General features: G+C 36.6%; 1 protein-coding gene across 2 annotated transcripts in view; it reads left to right on the top strand.

Moving 5' to 3' along the window:
- The window catches only part of LOC106090264 (neural cell adhesion molecule 1), a 782,082-nt gene that overhangs the window by 648,817 nt on the left and 112,428 nt on the right, over positions 1-20,837 (top strand). For both annotated transcript variants that reach the window (XR_009397497.1, XM_059364284.1), the window contains exon 11: positions 16,178-16,280. Coding sequence is in view for 1 of the 2 variants with exons in the window: in XM_059364284.1 (XP_059220267.1) it covers positions 16,178-16,280 (103 nt within the window). In the remaining variant the exon portion in view is untranslated. The remainder of the gene's footprint in view (positions 1-16,177; positions 16,281-20,837) is intronic.

The raw sequence follows: 20,837 nt of genomic DNA, 5'->3' as shown, positions 1-20,837 counted from the left end.
TTGTTAAGATATCCAACAACTGTGCCAAGTGTGGTTCAAATCGGTTCATAACCTGATATAGCTGTCATATAAACAGATCTGGGGAGCTGACTTCTGGAGCTTCTAGAGGGCGCAATTCCTATCCGATTTGGCTGAAATTTTGCATGCCGTATTTTATTCTTACTTTCAACAATTGTGTCAAATAAGGTTCAAATCGGTTCATAACCTGATATAGCTGCCATATAAACCAATCTGGGATCTTGACTTTTTGAGCCTCTAGAGGTTGCAATTATTATCCGATTTGCCTGCAATTTTGTACGACGGATCCTCTCATAACCATCAACATAAGTGTTTATTATGGCCTGAATCGGTCTATACATACATACAGCCGATACAGCTCCCATATAAATCGATCTCTCTATTTTATTTCTTGAGCCCCCAATGGGCGCAATTCTCATTCAAATTGGCTGAAATTTTACACAGGTCTCCAACATATAATTTAATTGTGGTCCAAACCGGACTATATCTTGATATCGCTCTATTGCCAAAGCAAATCTTTTCTTATATCCTTTTTTGCCTAAGAAGAGATGCCTAGAAAAGAACTCGACAAATGCGATCCATGGTGGAGGGTATATAAGATTCGGCCCGGCCGAACTTAGCACGCTTTTACTTGTTTTTTTTATACCCACCACCGAAGGATGGGGGCATATCCATTTTGTCATTCCGTTTGCAACACATCGAAATATCCATTTCCGACCCTATAAAGTATATGTATTCTTGATCTGCGTAAAAATCTAAGACGATCTTCACATGTCCGTCCGTCTGTCAGTTGAAATCACGCTACAGTCTTTAAAAATAGAGATATTGAGCTGAAACTTTGCACAGATTCATTTTTTGTCCATAAGCAGGTTAATTTCGAAGATGGACTATATCGGACTATATCTTGATATAGCCCCCATATAGACCGATCCGCCGATTAAGGGTCTTAGGCCCACAAAAGCCACAGTTATTATCTGATTTTGATGAAATTTGGGACAGTAAGTTGTGTTAGGCCCTTCAATATCCTTCGTCAATTTGGCCCAGATCGGTGCAGATTTGGATATAGCTGCCATATATACCGATCCTCCGATTTAGGGTCTTAGGCCCATAAAAGCCACATTTATTATCCGATTTTGCTGATTTGGGACAGTGAACCGGAACATATTTTGATATAACTGCTATGGAACATAAGGTATGAAATTTTCACCGAATTTTGCTGAAAGGTGGTTTACATATATACCCGAGGTGGTGGGTTTCCAAAGTTCGGCCCGGCCGAACTTAACGCCATTTTACTTGTTTTTTTAATATCTAGCATTTATAGTTGCTTAATTTTTCAATTTGTTTGCGTTAAATTTTATGGAAATAAAAGTCATTTAACCCATTGACTGACACAAACAATAACCTGTTGAAACCACAAAACTAAAAGCGTTAAAGAAAAAATTTGATCAAAATGCTGAAGCTGATTCGTCAAACCTATCTCTTTAAAACTAAGACATTTACTAAGGCAACAACACTTTGGAGGCTTGAATGATTAGGATCGGCTCTGACTTTATAACCAAATGTCACCGCCGATGGGCCAATTCTTGCACCCCGTAGCTACCACAATTAAAAAAAGTTTGAGGTATCTTTACCAATTTCACAGTAACAGAAGAATTTTTCGATTTTTGAAAGTTTGAAAATTTTCGATTTTGAAAAGATGCGGTGAGGCCCCCCCCAAAATAAAATCCTGGCGAAGTCTCTGATGAGAGCTACATCTGAACCAATTTCTACGAAATTCACCAATTTCTACGAAATTCACCAATTTCTACGAAATGTCGAAACTTATTAGAGAACAGTTTGTGCAAAATTTCGTAAGAATCGGTTTGCAAATGAGGATATAATTGCAATTTTAGTCCAAATCGGACGAACATATATATGGGCTTTGTATCTAAATCTGAACTGATTTTTTCCAATTTTAATAGGCTTCGTCTCTAGGCACAGGAAAGTGCTTGTATAAAAATTGTTAAAAACCATCCATCTAGCTTTCATTGTGACCACTTTAGAATCTTTTATTTGGATTATACTTGGCACATAAGTTGGAGGTAATGAGAGCAGTCGTCGCCCATAGTTGCAGAGGCTCAAGTAGTCAAATTGGGTAATCGGTTTGGAGAGGTATATCACGTTATGGAACGATTGGGATCATACTTAGCACAGATGTTAGACTTTATAATGAAAGTCATTGTGCAAACTTCACCCAAGTCGGATAAGAAATGGACTCTCTAGAGACTCAAAAAGCAAAAACAGCTATATCTTTGATTTGGAGGCCACCGTAGCGTAGAGGTTAGCATGTCCGCCTATGAACCTGAACGCATGGGTTCGAATCCTGGCGAGACCATAAAAAGAAATGTCAGCGGTGGTTTTCCCCTCCTAATGCTGGCAACATTTGTGAGGTACTGTGCCATATAAAACTTCTTTCCTAAGAGGTGTCGCACTGCGGACTCGGACTCGGCTATAAAGAGGAAGCCCCTTATCATTGAGCTTAAACTTGAATCAGATTGCACTCATTGATATGTGAGAATTTTGCCCCTTTCCTTAGTAGAATGTTAATGGGCAAAATTTGAAATATATTTGATTAAGCTTATTTACAATCCCAAACCACCTATATCAATGGGAAGTATTTGATCATGGCTTGATTGACCCAAAATGTTATGCGAACAAAAAATAAACATACTTAAAGGGCCTTATACCCATATTTGAAGGCGTTAAAAATAGCGCCCAAGTTAGAATACCCCCAACCTATGGGGGAAGGTATAAAAGGGTGATACTGAATCTGGTTGTAGACTGGCACTGCAACCTTTCAATCCGGAAACACTACTGCAAAAACATTTTTGTGTACCCACCGTAGTTAATTTAATTCCCGCTAAAATATCGGTTAGCAATTAAAGAGATCTCAAACTTTGTCCTTCTTCGAAGAAGTTTAAAACAAAATCAGTAAGGAAAGGCAAAAGTCGGTCGGTGCCGACTCTATAATACCCTACACCTACCCTTTAAACACAAAAGAGGGGCTACATCCAATTCTGAACCAATTTGGATGAACCTCGGCAAATGTATCCCAATAGATTATTAAAATTCCTGTATCAAATTTCGAGCAAAGCAAATATTTTCAGAATGTAATAACTACGGTTGACAAATGATAACAAATTACCAAAAATCTGACTAACATATACATGGGAGCTATATATAAATCTGAAATTCACCAGTAACATTGAGAGTCATAGGAAAATCCTTCCTGCCAAATTTTGAGAGAATCGGGTAACAAATAATCATTTTATTGCTGTATTACTGCAAATCGGACGATCATATATATGGGAGCTATATCCAAATCTAAACCGATTTTTATGAAATTCACCAGTAATATTGAAAGTCATAAAAAAATCCTTCTTACCAAATTTCAAGAGAATCGGTCAACAAATGACCATTTTATTGCTGTATTTCTGCAAATCGGACGAACATATATATGGGAGCTATATCCAAATCTGAACCGATTTTTCCAATTTCAATAGGCTTTGCCTCTAGGCCGAAAAACATGCCATACCAAATTTGAAGACGATCGGATGTAAATTGCGACCTGTAGCTCGTACACAAATTAACATGGACAGACAGACAGGCGGACATAGCTAAATCGAATCAAAAAGTGATTCTGAGTCGATCGGTATACTTATCAATGGGTCTATCTCTCTTACTTTTGGGTGTTACAAACAAGAGCACTAAGTTGTAATACTCTGTACCACAGTAGTGGTGTAGGGTATAACAAGTAGAATCGCATCTTTTTTGGTCTTTAGCAAATTTTATGTTGAAGCCAAATCTGGGGTTTTGTTGTTAATGAAATTAGTATTGCAAATTTGCCCATAAACATATCATTAAGGAAAAAAGGTGAACTTCTGGCATGTCAATGAATGCTGTCCGCCCTATGTTTACTCTCAATGGTAAGGGATCTCCTTTTTATACCCGAATCGGAACGGCATGTCGCAGTTTGACATCTCTTTGGCGAGGATTTTACATGGCATAATACCCCACAAATGTCGTCAACATTAGGAGGGAATACCATGTTTGAACATTTTTTCACATGTCCTCGTCTATGTCGATATGCTGTCCTCCGAAATTTTGTATATAGAAGAAATTAGTATACTCAAGATTTATTTTTTTGGATATCGTTTAATATAAGAACTTAGTGAATCTATGTGAGCCATGCATTAATATTATAAGAAAAATCACTCAAAAATTCATCAAATTCAGCATTTTGAATTTTTAAAGAAGCAAGGTTTGTATAAATAGTATTTTGAATTTTGTTTCCGAATGGGTTGCCTGGCATTCTTGACGGATTGACGGATGACAAGGTATGACCCTCTGTAGCAGATCTGAGTCGTCGCGAACTGAGTCAAATATGCTCTGAGCAATGTCTGCGCCAAAATAGTGGTGAAGGGCATAAAAAACAAGAAATTATAAATAATTTTATTTAAAATATGTTTTATATACTGCGCTCGCTACTAAAGACAATTTCTATATCCTCCTCAAATAATTTAATTGTTTATTGACCGTCGCATTGATAATGTACCTTTATTCATTTTATTTATTTGATAATTATACTTACAGCGGTCAAAAAAAGTATTCATCATTCAATGTTTTTTTTTTAATAAGTCTACAAAAGACAATTGGAATAAAAACATATTAAACTAATGATGCAGTAGTGCTTGTGTGATATATATGTACACAATTTCATTGTTTTTAAAGAAAAAAATAGTATTTATTGGAACAAAAAGGGCCATTTTACAGCTGAACACAAAAAATTAAACAAAAAAAGTATTCATCATTGCAAAAAAACAAAAAAATAAATAACATAATTTAAAAAAATTAATACTTTTTTATTCGACCACCGCGTCTTATAACTTCTTTTAAACGGTTTGACATCGATTGGACTAATTTAGCGGTTATATTTTGGTCTATATTAGTCCATTCCTCCATTATCACCTGTTGCATTTGACTCTTGCTCGAAAAATTGCGCGTTTATATAAGTATAATGGTTAAAGCTATGACTACAGAGGTCTTAGGCTTAATAAGGTGAATTTAATTTATAAGTATTCCTCCATTGTTACTATTGCAAATAAAGTTTGTTGAAGTGAATGCTTAAATGCGCATTTCTTAATTAATAATAACAAATCTGACATGCGAACTAAAGGCGCTATTACACGGCATGTAGATGTCTTATGTCACTTTTCGTATTCACATGTAATTGAAAATGTTGGTCAAAATTGTCAATTTACGTACGAATTATCTTTTTTACTTTCACACCTGTATGTCATTTTCGTATAACATAACCCAAAATTAGAGCAAAAGCAGTTTTTTTATGCGTAAAAGTTTTGAGAAAGTTGGTTAAACCATAAATTTGTAAAAAAAATTTAATTTGGGGTTGCTTTCATTTGACAAACAAAAAAAAAAAGATGATTTTTTTATGTTTTTTTTTTTTTTTCAGAAAGAATAGAGCACGCTGTAATCGAAAAAAATTACATGTGCTATTTTAAAAAGTGATTTTCATATGTTAGTTTCGTTTGTATGTACAGCTCTACATGAGTTAAATTTGGCATGTCATAAGACAACTACATGCCGTGTAATAAAGCCTTAAGGCGCACACCAACATAAAAATTGACACAAGTTATAAATTAATAACAGAGCTTTAAATCAACCATCCACAAATTTAAATCCCTCGGAGACCTGCACACATGTATTCGTACCTATAAGACATAGGTATATATATATAAATGAAGCATCAGTTTCATTAAATTCATTCGTCACCATTGTATGCCCCGACTCACAAAGCGAACCTTCTATCTATGCAGAAAAGGCAATTGGGCAGAAATATGGCTTTGAGCGTGATGCAACATTGAAAAACTACAAGAAGTGCTTTAAGAACGTAATTATACAGTGGCTCCACTAAAGCAAAACCATTCTGCTGGCATACATATGCATGTATATCACCTTATTTTACTAAAACACAAAAACAAAACGCGTTCTAAGCTTGTCCTGGCCGAATCTTAGGAGCCCACCACCATGAATTCTGCTAGACATTTACACAAAATTAACTTGGTAGAAGAGCATTGTCTACCTTAAATTCCAAATTGCTGCCAAACTAGGGAAACGTTTAAATTTTAAGAGGCTATAGAAGGCTAATCGGGAGATCGGTATATACGGTTATAGAACGATTTGGACAATACCTACGATAAATGCTTCGAGCCATAACAAAATAATACGTCTAAAATTTCAGACAAATCGAACAATTGTTGCGATTTCCACAAGTTCAAATCATGCGATAGGTTTATATGGGAGCTATATCAGGTTATAGACCGATATGGACTGTACTAAGACCTACATCAATAAGTAGTATCGGTTTATGGATTCTGCTAAAAATTGCTGCCAAATCAGGCAAAAAATTTGAATTATGCACGAATTTAGATTAGCCAAATCGGACAAAAATTGGAATCCAGATGTGAAATCGAGAGATCGGTTCATTATGTAAGCTATATCAGATTATAGGTAAATTTCAACCGTACTTGGCACAGTTTTAAGAAGTCGTAAAAGAACACTACAGCAAAATTTTTAGCCAAATCGGACAAAAATTACGGACTGCAGATACTCAAGATGTCAAATCCAGAGATTAGGTTATATGGTAGCTATGACAGGGTATAGACCGATTTCAATCGTACTTGGCACGTAACAGAACACTACATGCAACATCAGACAAAAATTGCGGTTTCCAGGGGCTCAAGAAGACAAATCAGGACATTGGGTTATATGGGGACTATATCAGGTTATAGACTGTTTTAAACCGTACCAAATTCGGTTATTGGACGTCGTAACAGAACACTGCATGCAAAATTTCAGCCCGATCGGATAACAGTTGCTGCTTTCAGCCGTACTTAGCACAGTTATTTGACGTCATAGCAGAACATTATATGCAAATTTCAGCCCTATCGGATAACAATTGCGAATTTTAGGGGCTAAGTATGTCAAATCGGGAGATCAGGTAATATGAGAGCTATATCAAGTTATAGACTGATTTCAACCGTACTAAATACGGTTATTGGACGTCGTAACAGAGCACTACACGCAAAATTTCAGCCCGGATAACAGTTGCGGCTTCTAGGAGCCTAATATATCAAACCGAGAGATCGGTTAATATGGAAGCTATATCAAGAATATATATGTACATTAAGGGGTCGCAGATCAATATTTCGAGGTGTTATAAACGGAATGATGTGGTTAGTATACCCCCCATCATATGGCGGTGGGTATAACAAGAGGGCTAAGCGCCTGAAGGTTATTAAGGTTCGGAAAGAGGTGAGCACCCATTATTCTATATCTTCTTCTCGCAATTGCGGCGTAGTGACATAACATGTGCTCGACCGTCTCCAATTCCTCCTCGTCATCGCACATCCTACAGACCTCTGCTTCTCCTTGCACCCAGCGCGGCGTCAAAGACCTGACGATGCAAAAACCAGTCGGCACTCCTATTAGCAGTTCAAGTCATGCTTTCTCAGAGCCAGAGTAAGCGACATCCTTTTTCGCGCAATACTCGGTCACATAGCCTTTGATACACTATTACATACAGCACCAGCCCATGCCTTATTTGCGCAGTCATCATAGAAGGCATCCACTTTACCAAGAATCTCGCACAGGAGGTTTCACTGATTCCATAGCAAGATCTACGGCAAGCAGCGATCCATTCCCGGGCAGAGAAAAGAGCCTGACAGACTTTCCCATGGTTAGAAGAAGCTCTGCATCTTCTAACCAGTTTCGACCTCACGCCGCCCGACGCCAGATTAACCCAATAACGCCTGACCCTCGATTCCCTCGTCCGATTTTGATAAAATTTCATATATTCATTACTGAGAAGATTTTTATTGACCTAGTATTTTTTAAAGTTTTTTTTTAACAAAACTTTTTTTTTTAATAAATAAATGAAAACCTTTTGAAAAAAAATTCTTCTTGTTTCCTAAGCCACTGTGTTTTTACAACTAAAAAAAAACTGAACCAATTTTGATGGACATTATTGCAAATCTGTCGAACATATATATGGGAACTATATGTAAATCTGAACCGATTTATAGCAAACTACTTAGATATTGTGCAAATCGTCGAGGAAAGTGTACAAAATTTTGGGAAGATTGGTCAATAAATGCGCTTGCAGTGGTTCTGGGAGTAAAAATCGGGAGATATATATATATATTGACCATATATATATATAAGTACAGGTCGCAGTTTTCATCCGATCGTCTTAATATTTGGTACAGGCATATTTTTCGGTCTACAGATAAAGCCTATTGAAATTCGAAAAAATCGGTTTAGATTTGAATATAGCTCCCAAATATGTTCGTCCGATTTCCAGTAATAATGCAATAAAATGGTCATTTGTTAACCGATTCCCTCATAATTCGGCAGAACGGGTTTTCTCTGGACTGGTGAATTTCATTGAAATCGCTCCAGATTTAGATATTGCTCTCATATATATATATATATTTATACCCTCCACCATAAGTTGGGGGGGTATTCTAATTTCGTCATTCTGTTTGTAACTACTCGAAATATTCGTCTGAGACCCCATTAAGTATATATATTCTTGATCGTCGCGACATTTTATGTCGATCTAGCCATGTCCGTCCGCCTGTCCGTCCGTCTGTCTGTTACAATACCCAACAACTGTGCCAAGTATGGTTCAAATTGGTCTATAACCTGATATAGCTGCCATATAAACCGATCTTGGGTCTTGACTTCTTGAGCCTCTAGAGTGCGCAATTCTTATCCCATTGGAATGAAATTTTGCACGACATGTTTTATTATGATATCTAACAACTGTGCCAAGTATGGTTCAAATCGGTCCATAACCTGATATAGCTGCCCTAAAAACCGATCTTGGGTCTTGACTTCTTGAGCCTCTAAAGACTCATGCGCAATTCTTATTCGATTTGGCTGAAATTTACACAGGTCTCCAACATATAATTTAATTGTGGTCCGAACCGGACCATGTCTTGATATCGCTCTAATAGCAGAGCAAATTTTTTCTTATATACTTTTTTGCCTAAGAAGAGATGCCGGGAAAAAACTAGACAAATGCGATCCATAGTGGAGGGTATATAAGATTCGTCCCGGCCGAACTTAGCACGCTTTTACTTGTTTTTTCTTTTTTAACTTCAATAGTCAAAGCAAGCTCAGCAAGTAAGCATCAAAGCAACCCATATGAAAACATGCACCGACCTACATCAAAATTGGTTCGAAGAATTTTGTAAAAATAATTCTTATTAGAGTAGGTCGGTTGGTGTTGTAAATGGCCCCTATCGGTCCAGTTTTTTGATATAGCTGTCATATAAACCGATCTGGGGTCTTGACTTCTTGATCCTCTGGAGGGCGAAATTCTTATCCGATTTGTCTGAAATTTAGCATGACGTGTTTCGTTATGACTTCCAACAATGTGCCAAGTATGGTTTAAATCGGCCGATAAACTGATATAGCTGCCATATAAACCGATCTTGAATCTGGACTTCTTTACCCACTAGAGGGCGCAATTCCTATCCGATTTGGATGAACTTCCAAAAACTGTGACGAATATGGTTCAAATCGATCTATAACCTGATATAGATGTCATATAAACCGATTTGGGATCTTGACTTCTTGAGCCTCAAGAGTGTCTAATTATTATCTGATTTGGCTGAAGTTTTGTACAACGGCTCCTTCCATGACCTCCAACATACGTGTCAAATATGGTACGAATCGGTCTTTAGCCTGATACAGCTCCTCTATAAACCTATCTTCCTATTTGACTTCTTGAGCCCCTATAAGGCCAAATTCTTATTCGATTTGCCTGAAATTTTACACATATACTTCTACTGTGATCTCCAATATTCAATTAGCAAAGCAATTCTTTTCTATTATCCTTTGTTTATCTAAAAATAGATACCGGGAAAGAACTCATCAAATGCGATTCATGCTGGAGGGTATATAAGATTCGGCCCGCCCGAACTTAGCACGCTTTTGCTTGTCTTCATTCTATTTTGTCGAGGCGTAAAGAACATTTATAAGTTATGGAAGTCATCCTGTAGTATTCCACACTTTCAAAAATTGCATGGGACATCAAAAATGATTCGAATTCATACACGGAGTCATTTAATGAACTTGTATACACTTGGACCACATATATTGAATAAGGCTAAATAAAGTCGCTATATGGCTAAAAGGACTTAAAATGTCAAGACGATAAAGAATATATACTTTGTTGGGTCTCAGATCAATATATCGATCAGTTAGAAAAGGAATGACGAAATTAGTATACCTCCATTCTATGGTGGAGGATATTAAAATATGTATTTAAAAGTGTTTTTCTTTAAATTTGTTTTAAGGAGAGCGATTTTTGAAAATAAAAACTGTCAAACTCCCGCTCTGCTCCAGGTTCCAAAAATTTCGCTACTGCTCCGCTCCAAATCGCTAGTCTCAAATTTCAGCGATATTGGGTAAATTATGAGATTAAGACCCTATATCAGCAGATTGGTCTATTTGACAGCTATATCTTAATATAGTCCGATTTGGGCTGCTCAAGAACTTAACTTGTGTATTAAAGAAATGTGGATTCGTGTAAAATTTCAGCTCAATATTTTAGATTTTGAAGGCGTTGACGTGATTACAGCAGACTAACGGCCAGACAGACAGACATGCAGACATCATAAGATTGGCGTAGAATTTTACGACAATTAAGAATATATACACTTTGTAGTCCCGGAAATGGATATTTCGATGTATTGCAAAAGAAATGACTAACTGAATATACCCAATGGTAGTGGGTATAAAAAGCATAATTTGGATATCTGTCTATATTTTTTTGAAGGTATATCCAAATTTGTCATCGTGTACAAAAATACCCAAATTTGTCCTCGTGTAAAAAAAAAATGTTAAAATAAAAACAAGTAAAAGCGTGCTAAGTTCGGCCGGGCCGAATCTTATATACCCTCCACCATGGATCGCATTTGTCGAGTTCTTTTCCCGGCATCTCTTCTTAGGCAAAAAAGGATATAAGAAAAGAGTTGCTCTGCTATTAAAACGATATCAAGATATGGTCCGGTTCGGACCACAATTAAATTATATGTTGGAGACCTGTGTAAAATGTCAGCCAATTCGAATAAGAATTGCGCCCATTGGGGCTCACGAAGTAAAATAGAGAGAACGATTTATATGGGATCTGTATCGGGCTATAGACCGATTCAGACCATAATAAACACGTTTGTTGATGGTCATGAAGCATGATGGCATATCGCATAATAATTGCGACCTCTAGGGGTCAAGAAGTCAAGATCCCAGATCGGTTTATATGGCAGCTATACCAGGTTATGAACCGATTTGAACCTTATTTGACACAGTTGTTGAAAGTAAAAATAAAATACGTCATGCAAAATTTCAGCCAAATCGGATAGGAATTGCGCCCTCTAGAAGCTCAAGAAGTCAAATCTCCAGATCTGTTTATATGACAGCTATATCAGGTTATGGACCGATTTCAACCATACTTGGCACAGTTGTTGGATATCATAACGAAATATTTCGTGCAAAAATTCATTCAAATCGGATAAGAATTGTGCCCTCTAGAGCCTCAAGAAATCAAGACCCAAGATCGGTTTATATGGCAGCTATATCAGGTTATGGACCGATTTAAACCATACTGAGCACAGTTGTTGGGCATAATAACAAAACACGTCGTGCGAAATTCCATTCCAATCGGATAAGAATTGCGCCCTCTAGAGGCTCAAGAAGTCAAGACCCAAGATCGGTTTATATGGCAGCTATATCAGGTTATGGACCGATTTGAACCATACCTGGCACAGTTGTTGGATATCATAACAAAACACGTCGTGCAAAATTTCATTCCAATCGGATAAGAATTGCGCACGCTAGAGGCTCAAGAAGTCAAGACCCAAGATCGGTTTATATGGCAGCTATATCAGGTTATGGACCGATTTGAACCATACTTGGCACAGTTGTTAGATATCATAGCAAAATACGTCGTGCAAAATTTCATTCCAATCGGATAAGAATTGCGCACTCTAGAGCTAGCTATATCAAAACATGGACCGATATAGCCCATTTACAATACCAACCGACCTACACTAATAAGAAGTATTTGTGCAAAATTTCAAGCGGCTAGCTTTACTCCTTCGGAAGTTAGCGTGCTTTCGACAGACAGACGGACGGCCGCACGGACGGACAGACGGACGGACATGGCTAGATCGACATAAAATTTCACGACGATCAAGAATATATATACTTTATGGGGTCTCAGACGAATATTTCGAGTAGTTACAAACAGAATGACGAAATTAGTATACCCCCATCTTATGGTGGAGGGTATAATGACTGTATTATAGAACGAGACACGGCAGAGTTGTTCTGAATGAAAACTTTATTCAAAGCAGACTTTTGATGCAACCCATGATGGAATTTGCTAGCCTAGGACCAAGTTCCTGGTCAATAGCGTTCTCTTCAAATACTATTGAACAACAACAGACAAAAGGACAAAAACTGCTTAATTGTACGTAGAGATTGACAAAGGTTAAATTCGAAGAGAATGATAACAGACATAAGCCACCTACACAGAGAAAACAAGTAAAAACGTGCTAAGTTCGGCCGGGCCGAATCTTATATACCCTCCACCATGGATCGCATTTGTCGAGTTCTTTTCCCGGCATCTCTTCTTAGGCAAAAAAAGGATACAAGTAAAGATTTGCTCTGCTGTTAGAGCGATATCAAGATATGGTCCGGTTTGGACCACAATTAAATTATATGTTGGAGACCTGTGTAAAATTTCAGCCAATTCGTATAAGAATTGCGCCCATTGGGGCTCACGAAGTAAAATAGAGAGAACGATTTATATGGGATCTGTATCGGGCTATAGACCGATTCAGACCATAATAAACACGTTTGTTGATGGTTATGAGAGGATCCATCGTACAAAATTTCAGGCATATCGGATAATAATTGCGACCTCTAAGGGTCAAGAAGTCAAGATCCTAGATCGGTTTATATGGCAGCTATATCAGGTTATGAACCGATTTGAACCTTATTTGACACAGTTGTTGAAAGTAAAAATAAAATACGTCATGCAAAATTTCAGCCAAATCGGATAGGAATTGCGCCCTCTAGAAGCTCAAGAAGTCAAATCCCCAGATCTGTTTGTATGACAGCTATATCAGGTTATGGACCGATTTCAACCATATTTGGCACAGTTGTTGGATATCATAACGAAATACTTCGTGCAAAAATTCATTCAAATCGGATAAGAATTGTGCCCTCTAGAGGCTTAAGAAGTCAAGACCCAAGATCGGTTTATATGGCAGCTATATCAGGTTATGGACCGATTTAAACCATACTAAGCACAGTTGTTGGGTATAATAACAAAACACGTCGTGCAAAATTTCATTCTGATCGGATAAGAATTGCGCACGCTAGAGGCTCAAGAAGTCAAGACCCAAGATCGGTTTATATGGCAGCTATATCAGGTTATGGACCGATTTGAGCCATACTTGGCACAGTTGTTGGATATCATAGCAAAACACGTCGTGCAAATTTTCATTCCAATCGGATAAGAATTGCGCCCTCTAGAGGCTCAAGAAGTCAAGACCCAAGATCGGTTTATATATCAAAACATCTACCGATATGGCCCATTTACAATACCAACCGACCTACACTAATAAGAAGTATTTGTGCAAAATTTCAAGCGGCTAGCTTTACTCTTTCGGAAGTCAGCGTGCTTTCGACAGACAGACGGACGGGCGGACAGACGGACGGACATGGCTAGATCGACATAAAATGTCACGACGATCGAGAATATATATACTTTATGGGGTCTCAGACGAATATTTCGAGTAGTTACAAACAGAATGACGAAATTAGTATACCCCCCGTCTTATGGTGGAGGGTATTATGACTGTATTATAGAACGAGACACGGCAGAGTTGTTCTGAATGAAAACTTTATTCAAAGCAGACTTTTGATGCAACCCATGATGGAATTTGCTGGCCTAGGACCAAGTTCCTGGTCAATAGCGTTCTCTTCAAATACTATTGAACAACAACAGACAAAAGGACAAAAACTGCTTAATTGTACGTAGAGATTGACAAAGGTTAAATTCGAAGAGAATGATAACAGACATAAGCCACCTACACAGATAGATATAAAATAAAGATTTAAATTTACATTTACTATCAGACACAAACATACGATTCAAATTTCGACCGCTGATTGATTCTTATTTAACTTTACAGATGATTGTCCAACTATTATTTGTTAGATATTTATTTTTTTTATACCCACCACCATAGGATAAGGGTAGTCATTCCGTTTGTAACACCTCTAAATATTCGAAATATTCGACCCCATAAAGTATATATATTCCTAATCGTCTCGTCGTTCTAAGTCGAGCTCCAATATAAACCGATCTCCCGATTTCACCTCTTGGGACCCTGGATCGCCCGATTTGACTTCTTGAGCCCTGCAAGCCCCAATTTTTGTCCGATTTGGCTGACATTTTGCATGCGATGTTTTGTTACGACTTCTAACAACTATGCCAAATTCGGCCAAAATCAGTGTATAACCTGATATAGCTCTCATGTAAACCGGCTTCTCGATCATCCGTGTTCGTTTCCTAGAAGGTTTGATTTTTGCTGGTTCGACAGAAGTTTGGTATGTAGAATAAAATTATACCCTACAACGTAATTTGTTTTGAATCCATGGTGGTGGGTTCCCAAGATTCGAACCGGCCGGTCTTAGCGAGTTTCTATCTGTTTTGTCTCAAGAAGTCATATCGGAATATGAGTACTTAGGGGGGCTTCTAAGGGGGTCAAAAATTCAAATCCGGGATAGGTTTATATGGGGGCTATATGTGTTTATAGGCCGAATCGTATCATACTTGGTGCGGATTTTGGAAGCCATAACGCAAAACTTTTTTCAAGTTTCAGCTAAATTTGATAAAATTTGAGGCTTCTAAGGGATCAAGGAGTCAACTCCGGGGGTTGGTTTATATGGGGGCTATATCTGTTTCTAAACCGATTCAGATCATACTTGGCGCCGATGTTGAAAGTCTTAAGAAAGTCATTCAGTCAAATCGTATGAAAATTGAGGCTTCTAAGGGCTCCAGAAGTCAAATCAGGCGATCGGTTTATATGGGGGCTATATCTGTTTATTAAGCGATTCATATAATACTTGGCATGAATGTTGGAAATCATAACCAAGTCCTCGATCCATATTTTAGCCAAATCTGATGAAAATTGAGATTTCTTAGAGCTCAAGAAACCAAATCCCGGAATCGGTTAATAAAGGGGCTATATTTAAATCAGAACCGATAAGGCCCAATTGCATACCACAATGACCTACATTAATAAAAATTATCTATGCAAAATTTCAAGCAGCTAGCTTTACGCATTTGACCACTATCGTAATTTCGACAGACGAATGGACGGACGTGGCTAAATGGACTCACAATGTCGAGACGATCCAGAATATATATACTTAATGGGGTCGCAGATTATTTTGAGGTGTTATAAATGGAATGACTAGATTAGTATATGGGTATGAAAATAGCATAACATTTTTCTGATGATTTTTGTACAAAAAACAGCAGATTTTGTTTGCTGATTTAGCTCACCGAAATGTTTGCTAATGCTGCAGCCCTATGTTTGCTAAGACAGCAGTAAAGTCTGCTTCCCATTTTCATCGGACAAAATCTTCTGTTTTAGCAATCATTTTTGCTGTTGTGAATAACAAATTTGGTTGAGTGTAGAACGATGCCACTAATTAAAAAAGTTTTATACAGCTTATTACCTCACAAATGCCACCAGCACTATGAAGAACTTGCTTCTTGATGTTCTTTCCGGGATTTGAACCCAGGCACTCAGCATCAAAAGCGAAAATGCTAAATTCTGTGCCACGCTGGCCTTATAGTTGGTAAATTTATTTTTTAGTTATTAACCATACAAAGGACCACCGTTCTACATATTTTGTTCTACTAAAATTTGTTCGCACATATCCATAATCGTATATCACATACAAACTTCTCTATACTCATACACATATATTTTCTTTTAATTTTCAACAGACACACCAATTTGCAAACATTTAGATCGAGTCATCTTAATTGGAGCCTCAAAGGATGAAACTGTCGAAGTTGCGTGCGAAATTCAAGCGGATCCGCCACCCAGGTAAGAATTTTGTCACTTTGTTCCTTTTAGACGCCAATTTGTGTAAGTTTGCAATTGTAAGTGTGCATGTACATGTATGTATGGATGGATATGCAAGTATGCGTCAACGATAACATCATAATGGTTTCAGCTACAGTCAACACGCAGCATAACAAATTATTCTAGGGCCAATTCAAATATCTACACTTATGGTTCTGCTAATAATACAAAATTATGTGTACAGACTGTTAGTTTTTAATTTTGCTGCAATTACACATGTATTTCTGCTGTTACAGCCAAATGGATATCATTTGTCAAGTTCTTTTTACGGTTTCTCCTTACAGACAGAAGCTAAAATAAGATATTGGGAGGTAATAACAAGACCCATGGATTCTTTTAAAATTGCTTTCAGATTATATGGGAGCTATATTATATTATACATCGAATGGCCTCATACATGGTACAGATTTTGGAGTTTATAAGGGCTCTAGAAGCTTAAGAAGTCGAATAGGAAGATCAGTTTATATGGGATCTATATCGTAGACTTATTATTTGCGGCGTCAAACTTAAATACATATGGAAGTGTTATATTGAATTTTTAAGTTTGGCTACCTCAAGCTAATTCCTGCAGCCGTTGTAACAATATCTCTTCATGTGTCAATTTCGCTTCTATTTTTTTATATGTTCTGGGTGTTTTTGTATCAAGTATGCTCCAAAGCTATTAATCCTTATATGGTCTAAAACCATAAATATTTGGATGAAATTGCCAACATAAGTTTTAGGAACGTTTCTTTGTAGGATACGGTTAGGTCAGCCGATCAATTAGCTGCAAACGAATTCGACTTCCGGGGAAGTCTGGTATTTCTAACAAACAGCCTTATAAATGTCAAGTATGAGGTATAAGAAGACTTATAACTGATGAACAACCAACGTGAAAATAAATTAAGGCAAAATTTGATGCAGTTGAACTCAAAATAGGGGCAAATTACCTCATATTGCAGAAATTTGAAACAATTCGCTGTTTAGATACATTAAACCGAACCACATATCATAACAAGTCAAGCTGCCAATATTTGTCTGTCTGTGGGCCGGTTTGAAATACGTTATTTTAAATAAATGAAGATAATCGCTCCAAATTTTGATCAAATACTTTTTGTTGATATATTGGGTTGCCCAAAAAGTAATTGCGGATTTTTTAAAAGAAAGTAAATGCATTTTTAATAAAACTTAGAATGAACTTTAATCAAATATACTTTTTATTCACATTTTTCCAAAGCAAGCTAAATGTATCAGCTGATAACTGACAGAAGAAAGAATGCAATTACAGAGTCATAAGTTATGAAAAAATTTGTCAACGCCGACTATATGCCCATTTACTTTTTGGGCAACCCAATAGTTCGGGAAAGATTGAGACGTTAAAGGATGTACTTTTATTATACCAATGAGTTCCACCTGATTCTATTTCTAACTTTATGATGCAAAACCGAGGTATAAGATTAAAATATTCATAAATTTCGTTAGGGTTTCGAGTGGTACCAAAAATATATTAAAAATTCAAAGTGCTCTTAATGAAATGTGCAATACTGTATAACGATATATGTGTGTTTGTGATTTCACACACCCAAATAAGACCCACAAATTTTGGAAACCCAACAACTGTCAGAAGAGATTCAAAACTAAAACGATGCGGTTTAACAACTGCATGACGCCTTTCCGCACCTCTCCTTGAGTCACAAGAAGGTGGCAATGATTGGATCGGGTTACTGATTGTGCACTCAAAGTGTGTCTATGTCTCAGCTTGTGTGTATCAAAGTGTATTGGAATTTGTGTATGACAAGGTGAGTTTATAAGTTTACGTTCATACTGTGTGAAATGTGTTCATGTGAAAAATTTAGGGAAAATTTTCAAAATGTTTCAGAAAACCTCTCATTTTACCTCTCCCCACCCCAATATCGGCAAGACTACAGCAAACCACAACGAACGCGAATGAAATGTTTAAGCCCGAACTCCTCGTAGAACCATTTCATCGGGGTCTTCCCTTGTTAAATTTCCGGGAAAAGGAAACATTTGATTAATGTGTCTTTAAGATTTCTTTCTACTCAAAGGCGAGACCATATGTGTTGGCTGCAGGGTATGTTTATGTATAGCGACATTAAAAATGTAGACAATGAACAAAGGACGATAGAGATAAGTAAAACAAAACATGAAAATTTAGGAATGGAGACAATGGCATCACTGGGGTAACCAAAGCCTGATACCTGTACTGCCATAAACAACACCAACACAAAACGAGATTTTCCCCCGGCGTTTTGCGGCACCCATTTCTAAACATTTCCTCGAAAATTGTATGGTAAGTTGTGTTTTCATTTAAATGACGTTCTTCTTGTCCTTTGTTTTCAATGGGGGGTCTTGGTGGCGTGTGTGGGAGATTTCTGGTTAAGGTTTGATATTTTGAAAATAAGTTGCCTTTTCCTAACCAGTGGTTCTCATCCTCTAATTTTCTTAATGGCCTCAGAAAAACAAGACACCAAAGTTTATTCCCACAATTGCATCTTTCCTTTGGAGGGAGAAAGGAAACAAAACAATTTGACTAAGTTGTTTAAAGTATACCGTGTAAAGCCTAGAACAAAAATTATGTTTTTTTTTATAACATTGTTAAAGTTTTGAGAAATTTTTTTTTTTATTGAACTTAAACAAGTAAGGGCCCATTAAGTTCGGCCGGGCTAAACTTTCATTATAGCTATCTAAGTCCACATCCACTAAAAGTATCAGCGAAATTTACTAAAAAATATACCTATTATGGGATCAAGACGTAACATTGGTCCATACGACACTTTAAACATACTTAATTTCAATTTAATTATAATATATCATAGTAAGGCAAAACATTATCGTCCATATTCATAAATCTTTATAAAGCCTTAAAATAGGTTTATTTTGCAGTTCTATAATGAAAATGTGTAAAATAAACCTATTTTAAATCTGTATTAAGCTTCGGAATAAGGCCGTATATTCGTATGTTGTTTATCTGATTGTCAGAAATCAATTATATAAATATTTATAAACTTCAAAAATAAATACAAAAGCTTTTTACTCATTCATATTCTAGATTTAAGAGTGATCTGAACTTTTGATATTTTAATATAAATTGGTAGAGACGCCATTGATCATTGCTGTTTAAAATTTCACAAACTTCTGTAAGTGTTAAGAGTGTATTTCCTAAATAATACATTCGAAAGGATAAATATGTTGGGCATATGCCAAGAAAATTGTATGTATTTTCCATTTCATGTAGGCTGCAAAGTGTGTAGTTGTTAGAATTGTCAGTACGAAAAGAACGAGCATTTAAATTCAGCATACCACTTCTAAATTTCATAATTGTACCAACAAAATGGCTTGAGTTATAATTTACAAAGTAGAGTGGTAAAATAGGTAACAAAGTCCTAATATTTGAATGATTCCAGCTTAAGAGTATGTAAAGATAATAGGTTCAATCTCTATTGATCAAATTCTAAAAAGACGCCAATGTAGTCGCATAAAGTCGACAAATGCGAAATCCAAAAAACTTCGAGTCGGAATTATCTGCGGTAATCTATTAACGTCCAGGGTAAACATCTTTCTAAAATAGTTCAAATCCAGCTGAAGAGTACCTATGTATGGTGTAGGAAGTGCTGTTTCTATATGGAGCATGTAATTTGGAGTATTTTTTTTTTTGTTTTTGGCAAAATGACACTTTCTTTCAAAAGAACCTAAGCAGCTTCTCAACCTGATTGAATCGTTGAAACCCCCAGATCTTAGCGCCGTCAAAAATTAATAGACCTCGCAGCGGAGTTAAATATCTTAATTTTATTCGAATGCTTAATCCTCGGATTGCAGATGTAGCTCAACCAGTTAGTGTTTATAGCCGTTTTATCTAACGCGATCTTCGAGTCGAGAGGCTTAGTTGTGGATAGGTTAAATGTTATATTAACACCTAATTACTTGTATTCATTTGGAGCATTTCCTTCATCATTGCCCGGCTTACGCGTCTAATAGACCCCGGCACTTAGGTGGGGACGCAATACTAACATAGGGGCATGGCATGTAAACAGTTAAGGATTTTGTAAGCAGCACGGAATTTCTAACTTAGTTTTTCATTTCGAGGTTAATTTTTTTTAGTATTTAGAGCGCACAACAAGCCGACTACTGGCTTAGGTAACTTAACTACCAGTTCGATTGTCTGATCGCCGTACTTCCAATTCGTATCTCTCCCAATTCTGAAACTTCTTTTAAATATCATATCTTGGATTTACTGAGTTCAGTTTCTATGTCCAATAAGCTTCAGTAAGAAAAAAGAACATACAGGGTGGCTGATGAATATTGCTACAATGATGAATATTGCTACATTTTTTTTTCGGTGTATGGAATACATTTTTCTTTTATTCATGTTAAATTAAATTATTAAATTAATTATTAAATTATTATTAATTAAATTAATTAATTAATTAATTAAATTAATTATTAAATTATTATTATTAAATAGAAAAAAAGTTATTACATTTTTTTTTGGTAGCGGCTTTCATCAGCCACCCTGTATGC

Source organism: Stomoxys calcitrans, chromosome 3 (assembly GCF_963082655.1).
Source record: "Stomoxys calcitrans chromosome 3, idStoCalc2.1, whole genome shotgun sequence".
Lineage (NCBI taxonomy): Eukaryota > Metazoa > Arthropoda > Insecta > Diptera > Muscidae > Stomoxys > Stomoxys calcitrans.
The sequence above is the reverse complement of the archived record's forward strand: the minus strand, read 5'-3'. Positions and strand labels throughout refer to the sequence as shown.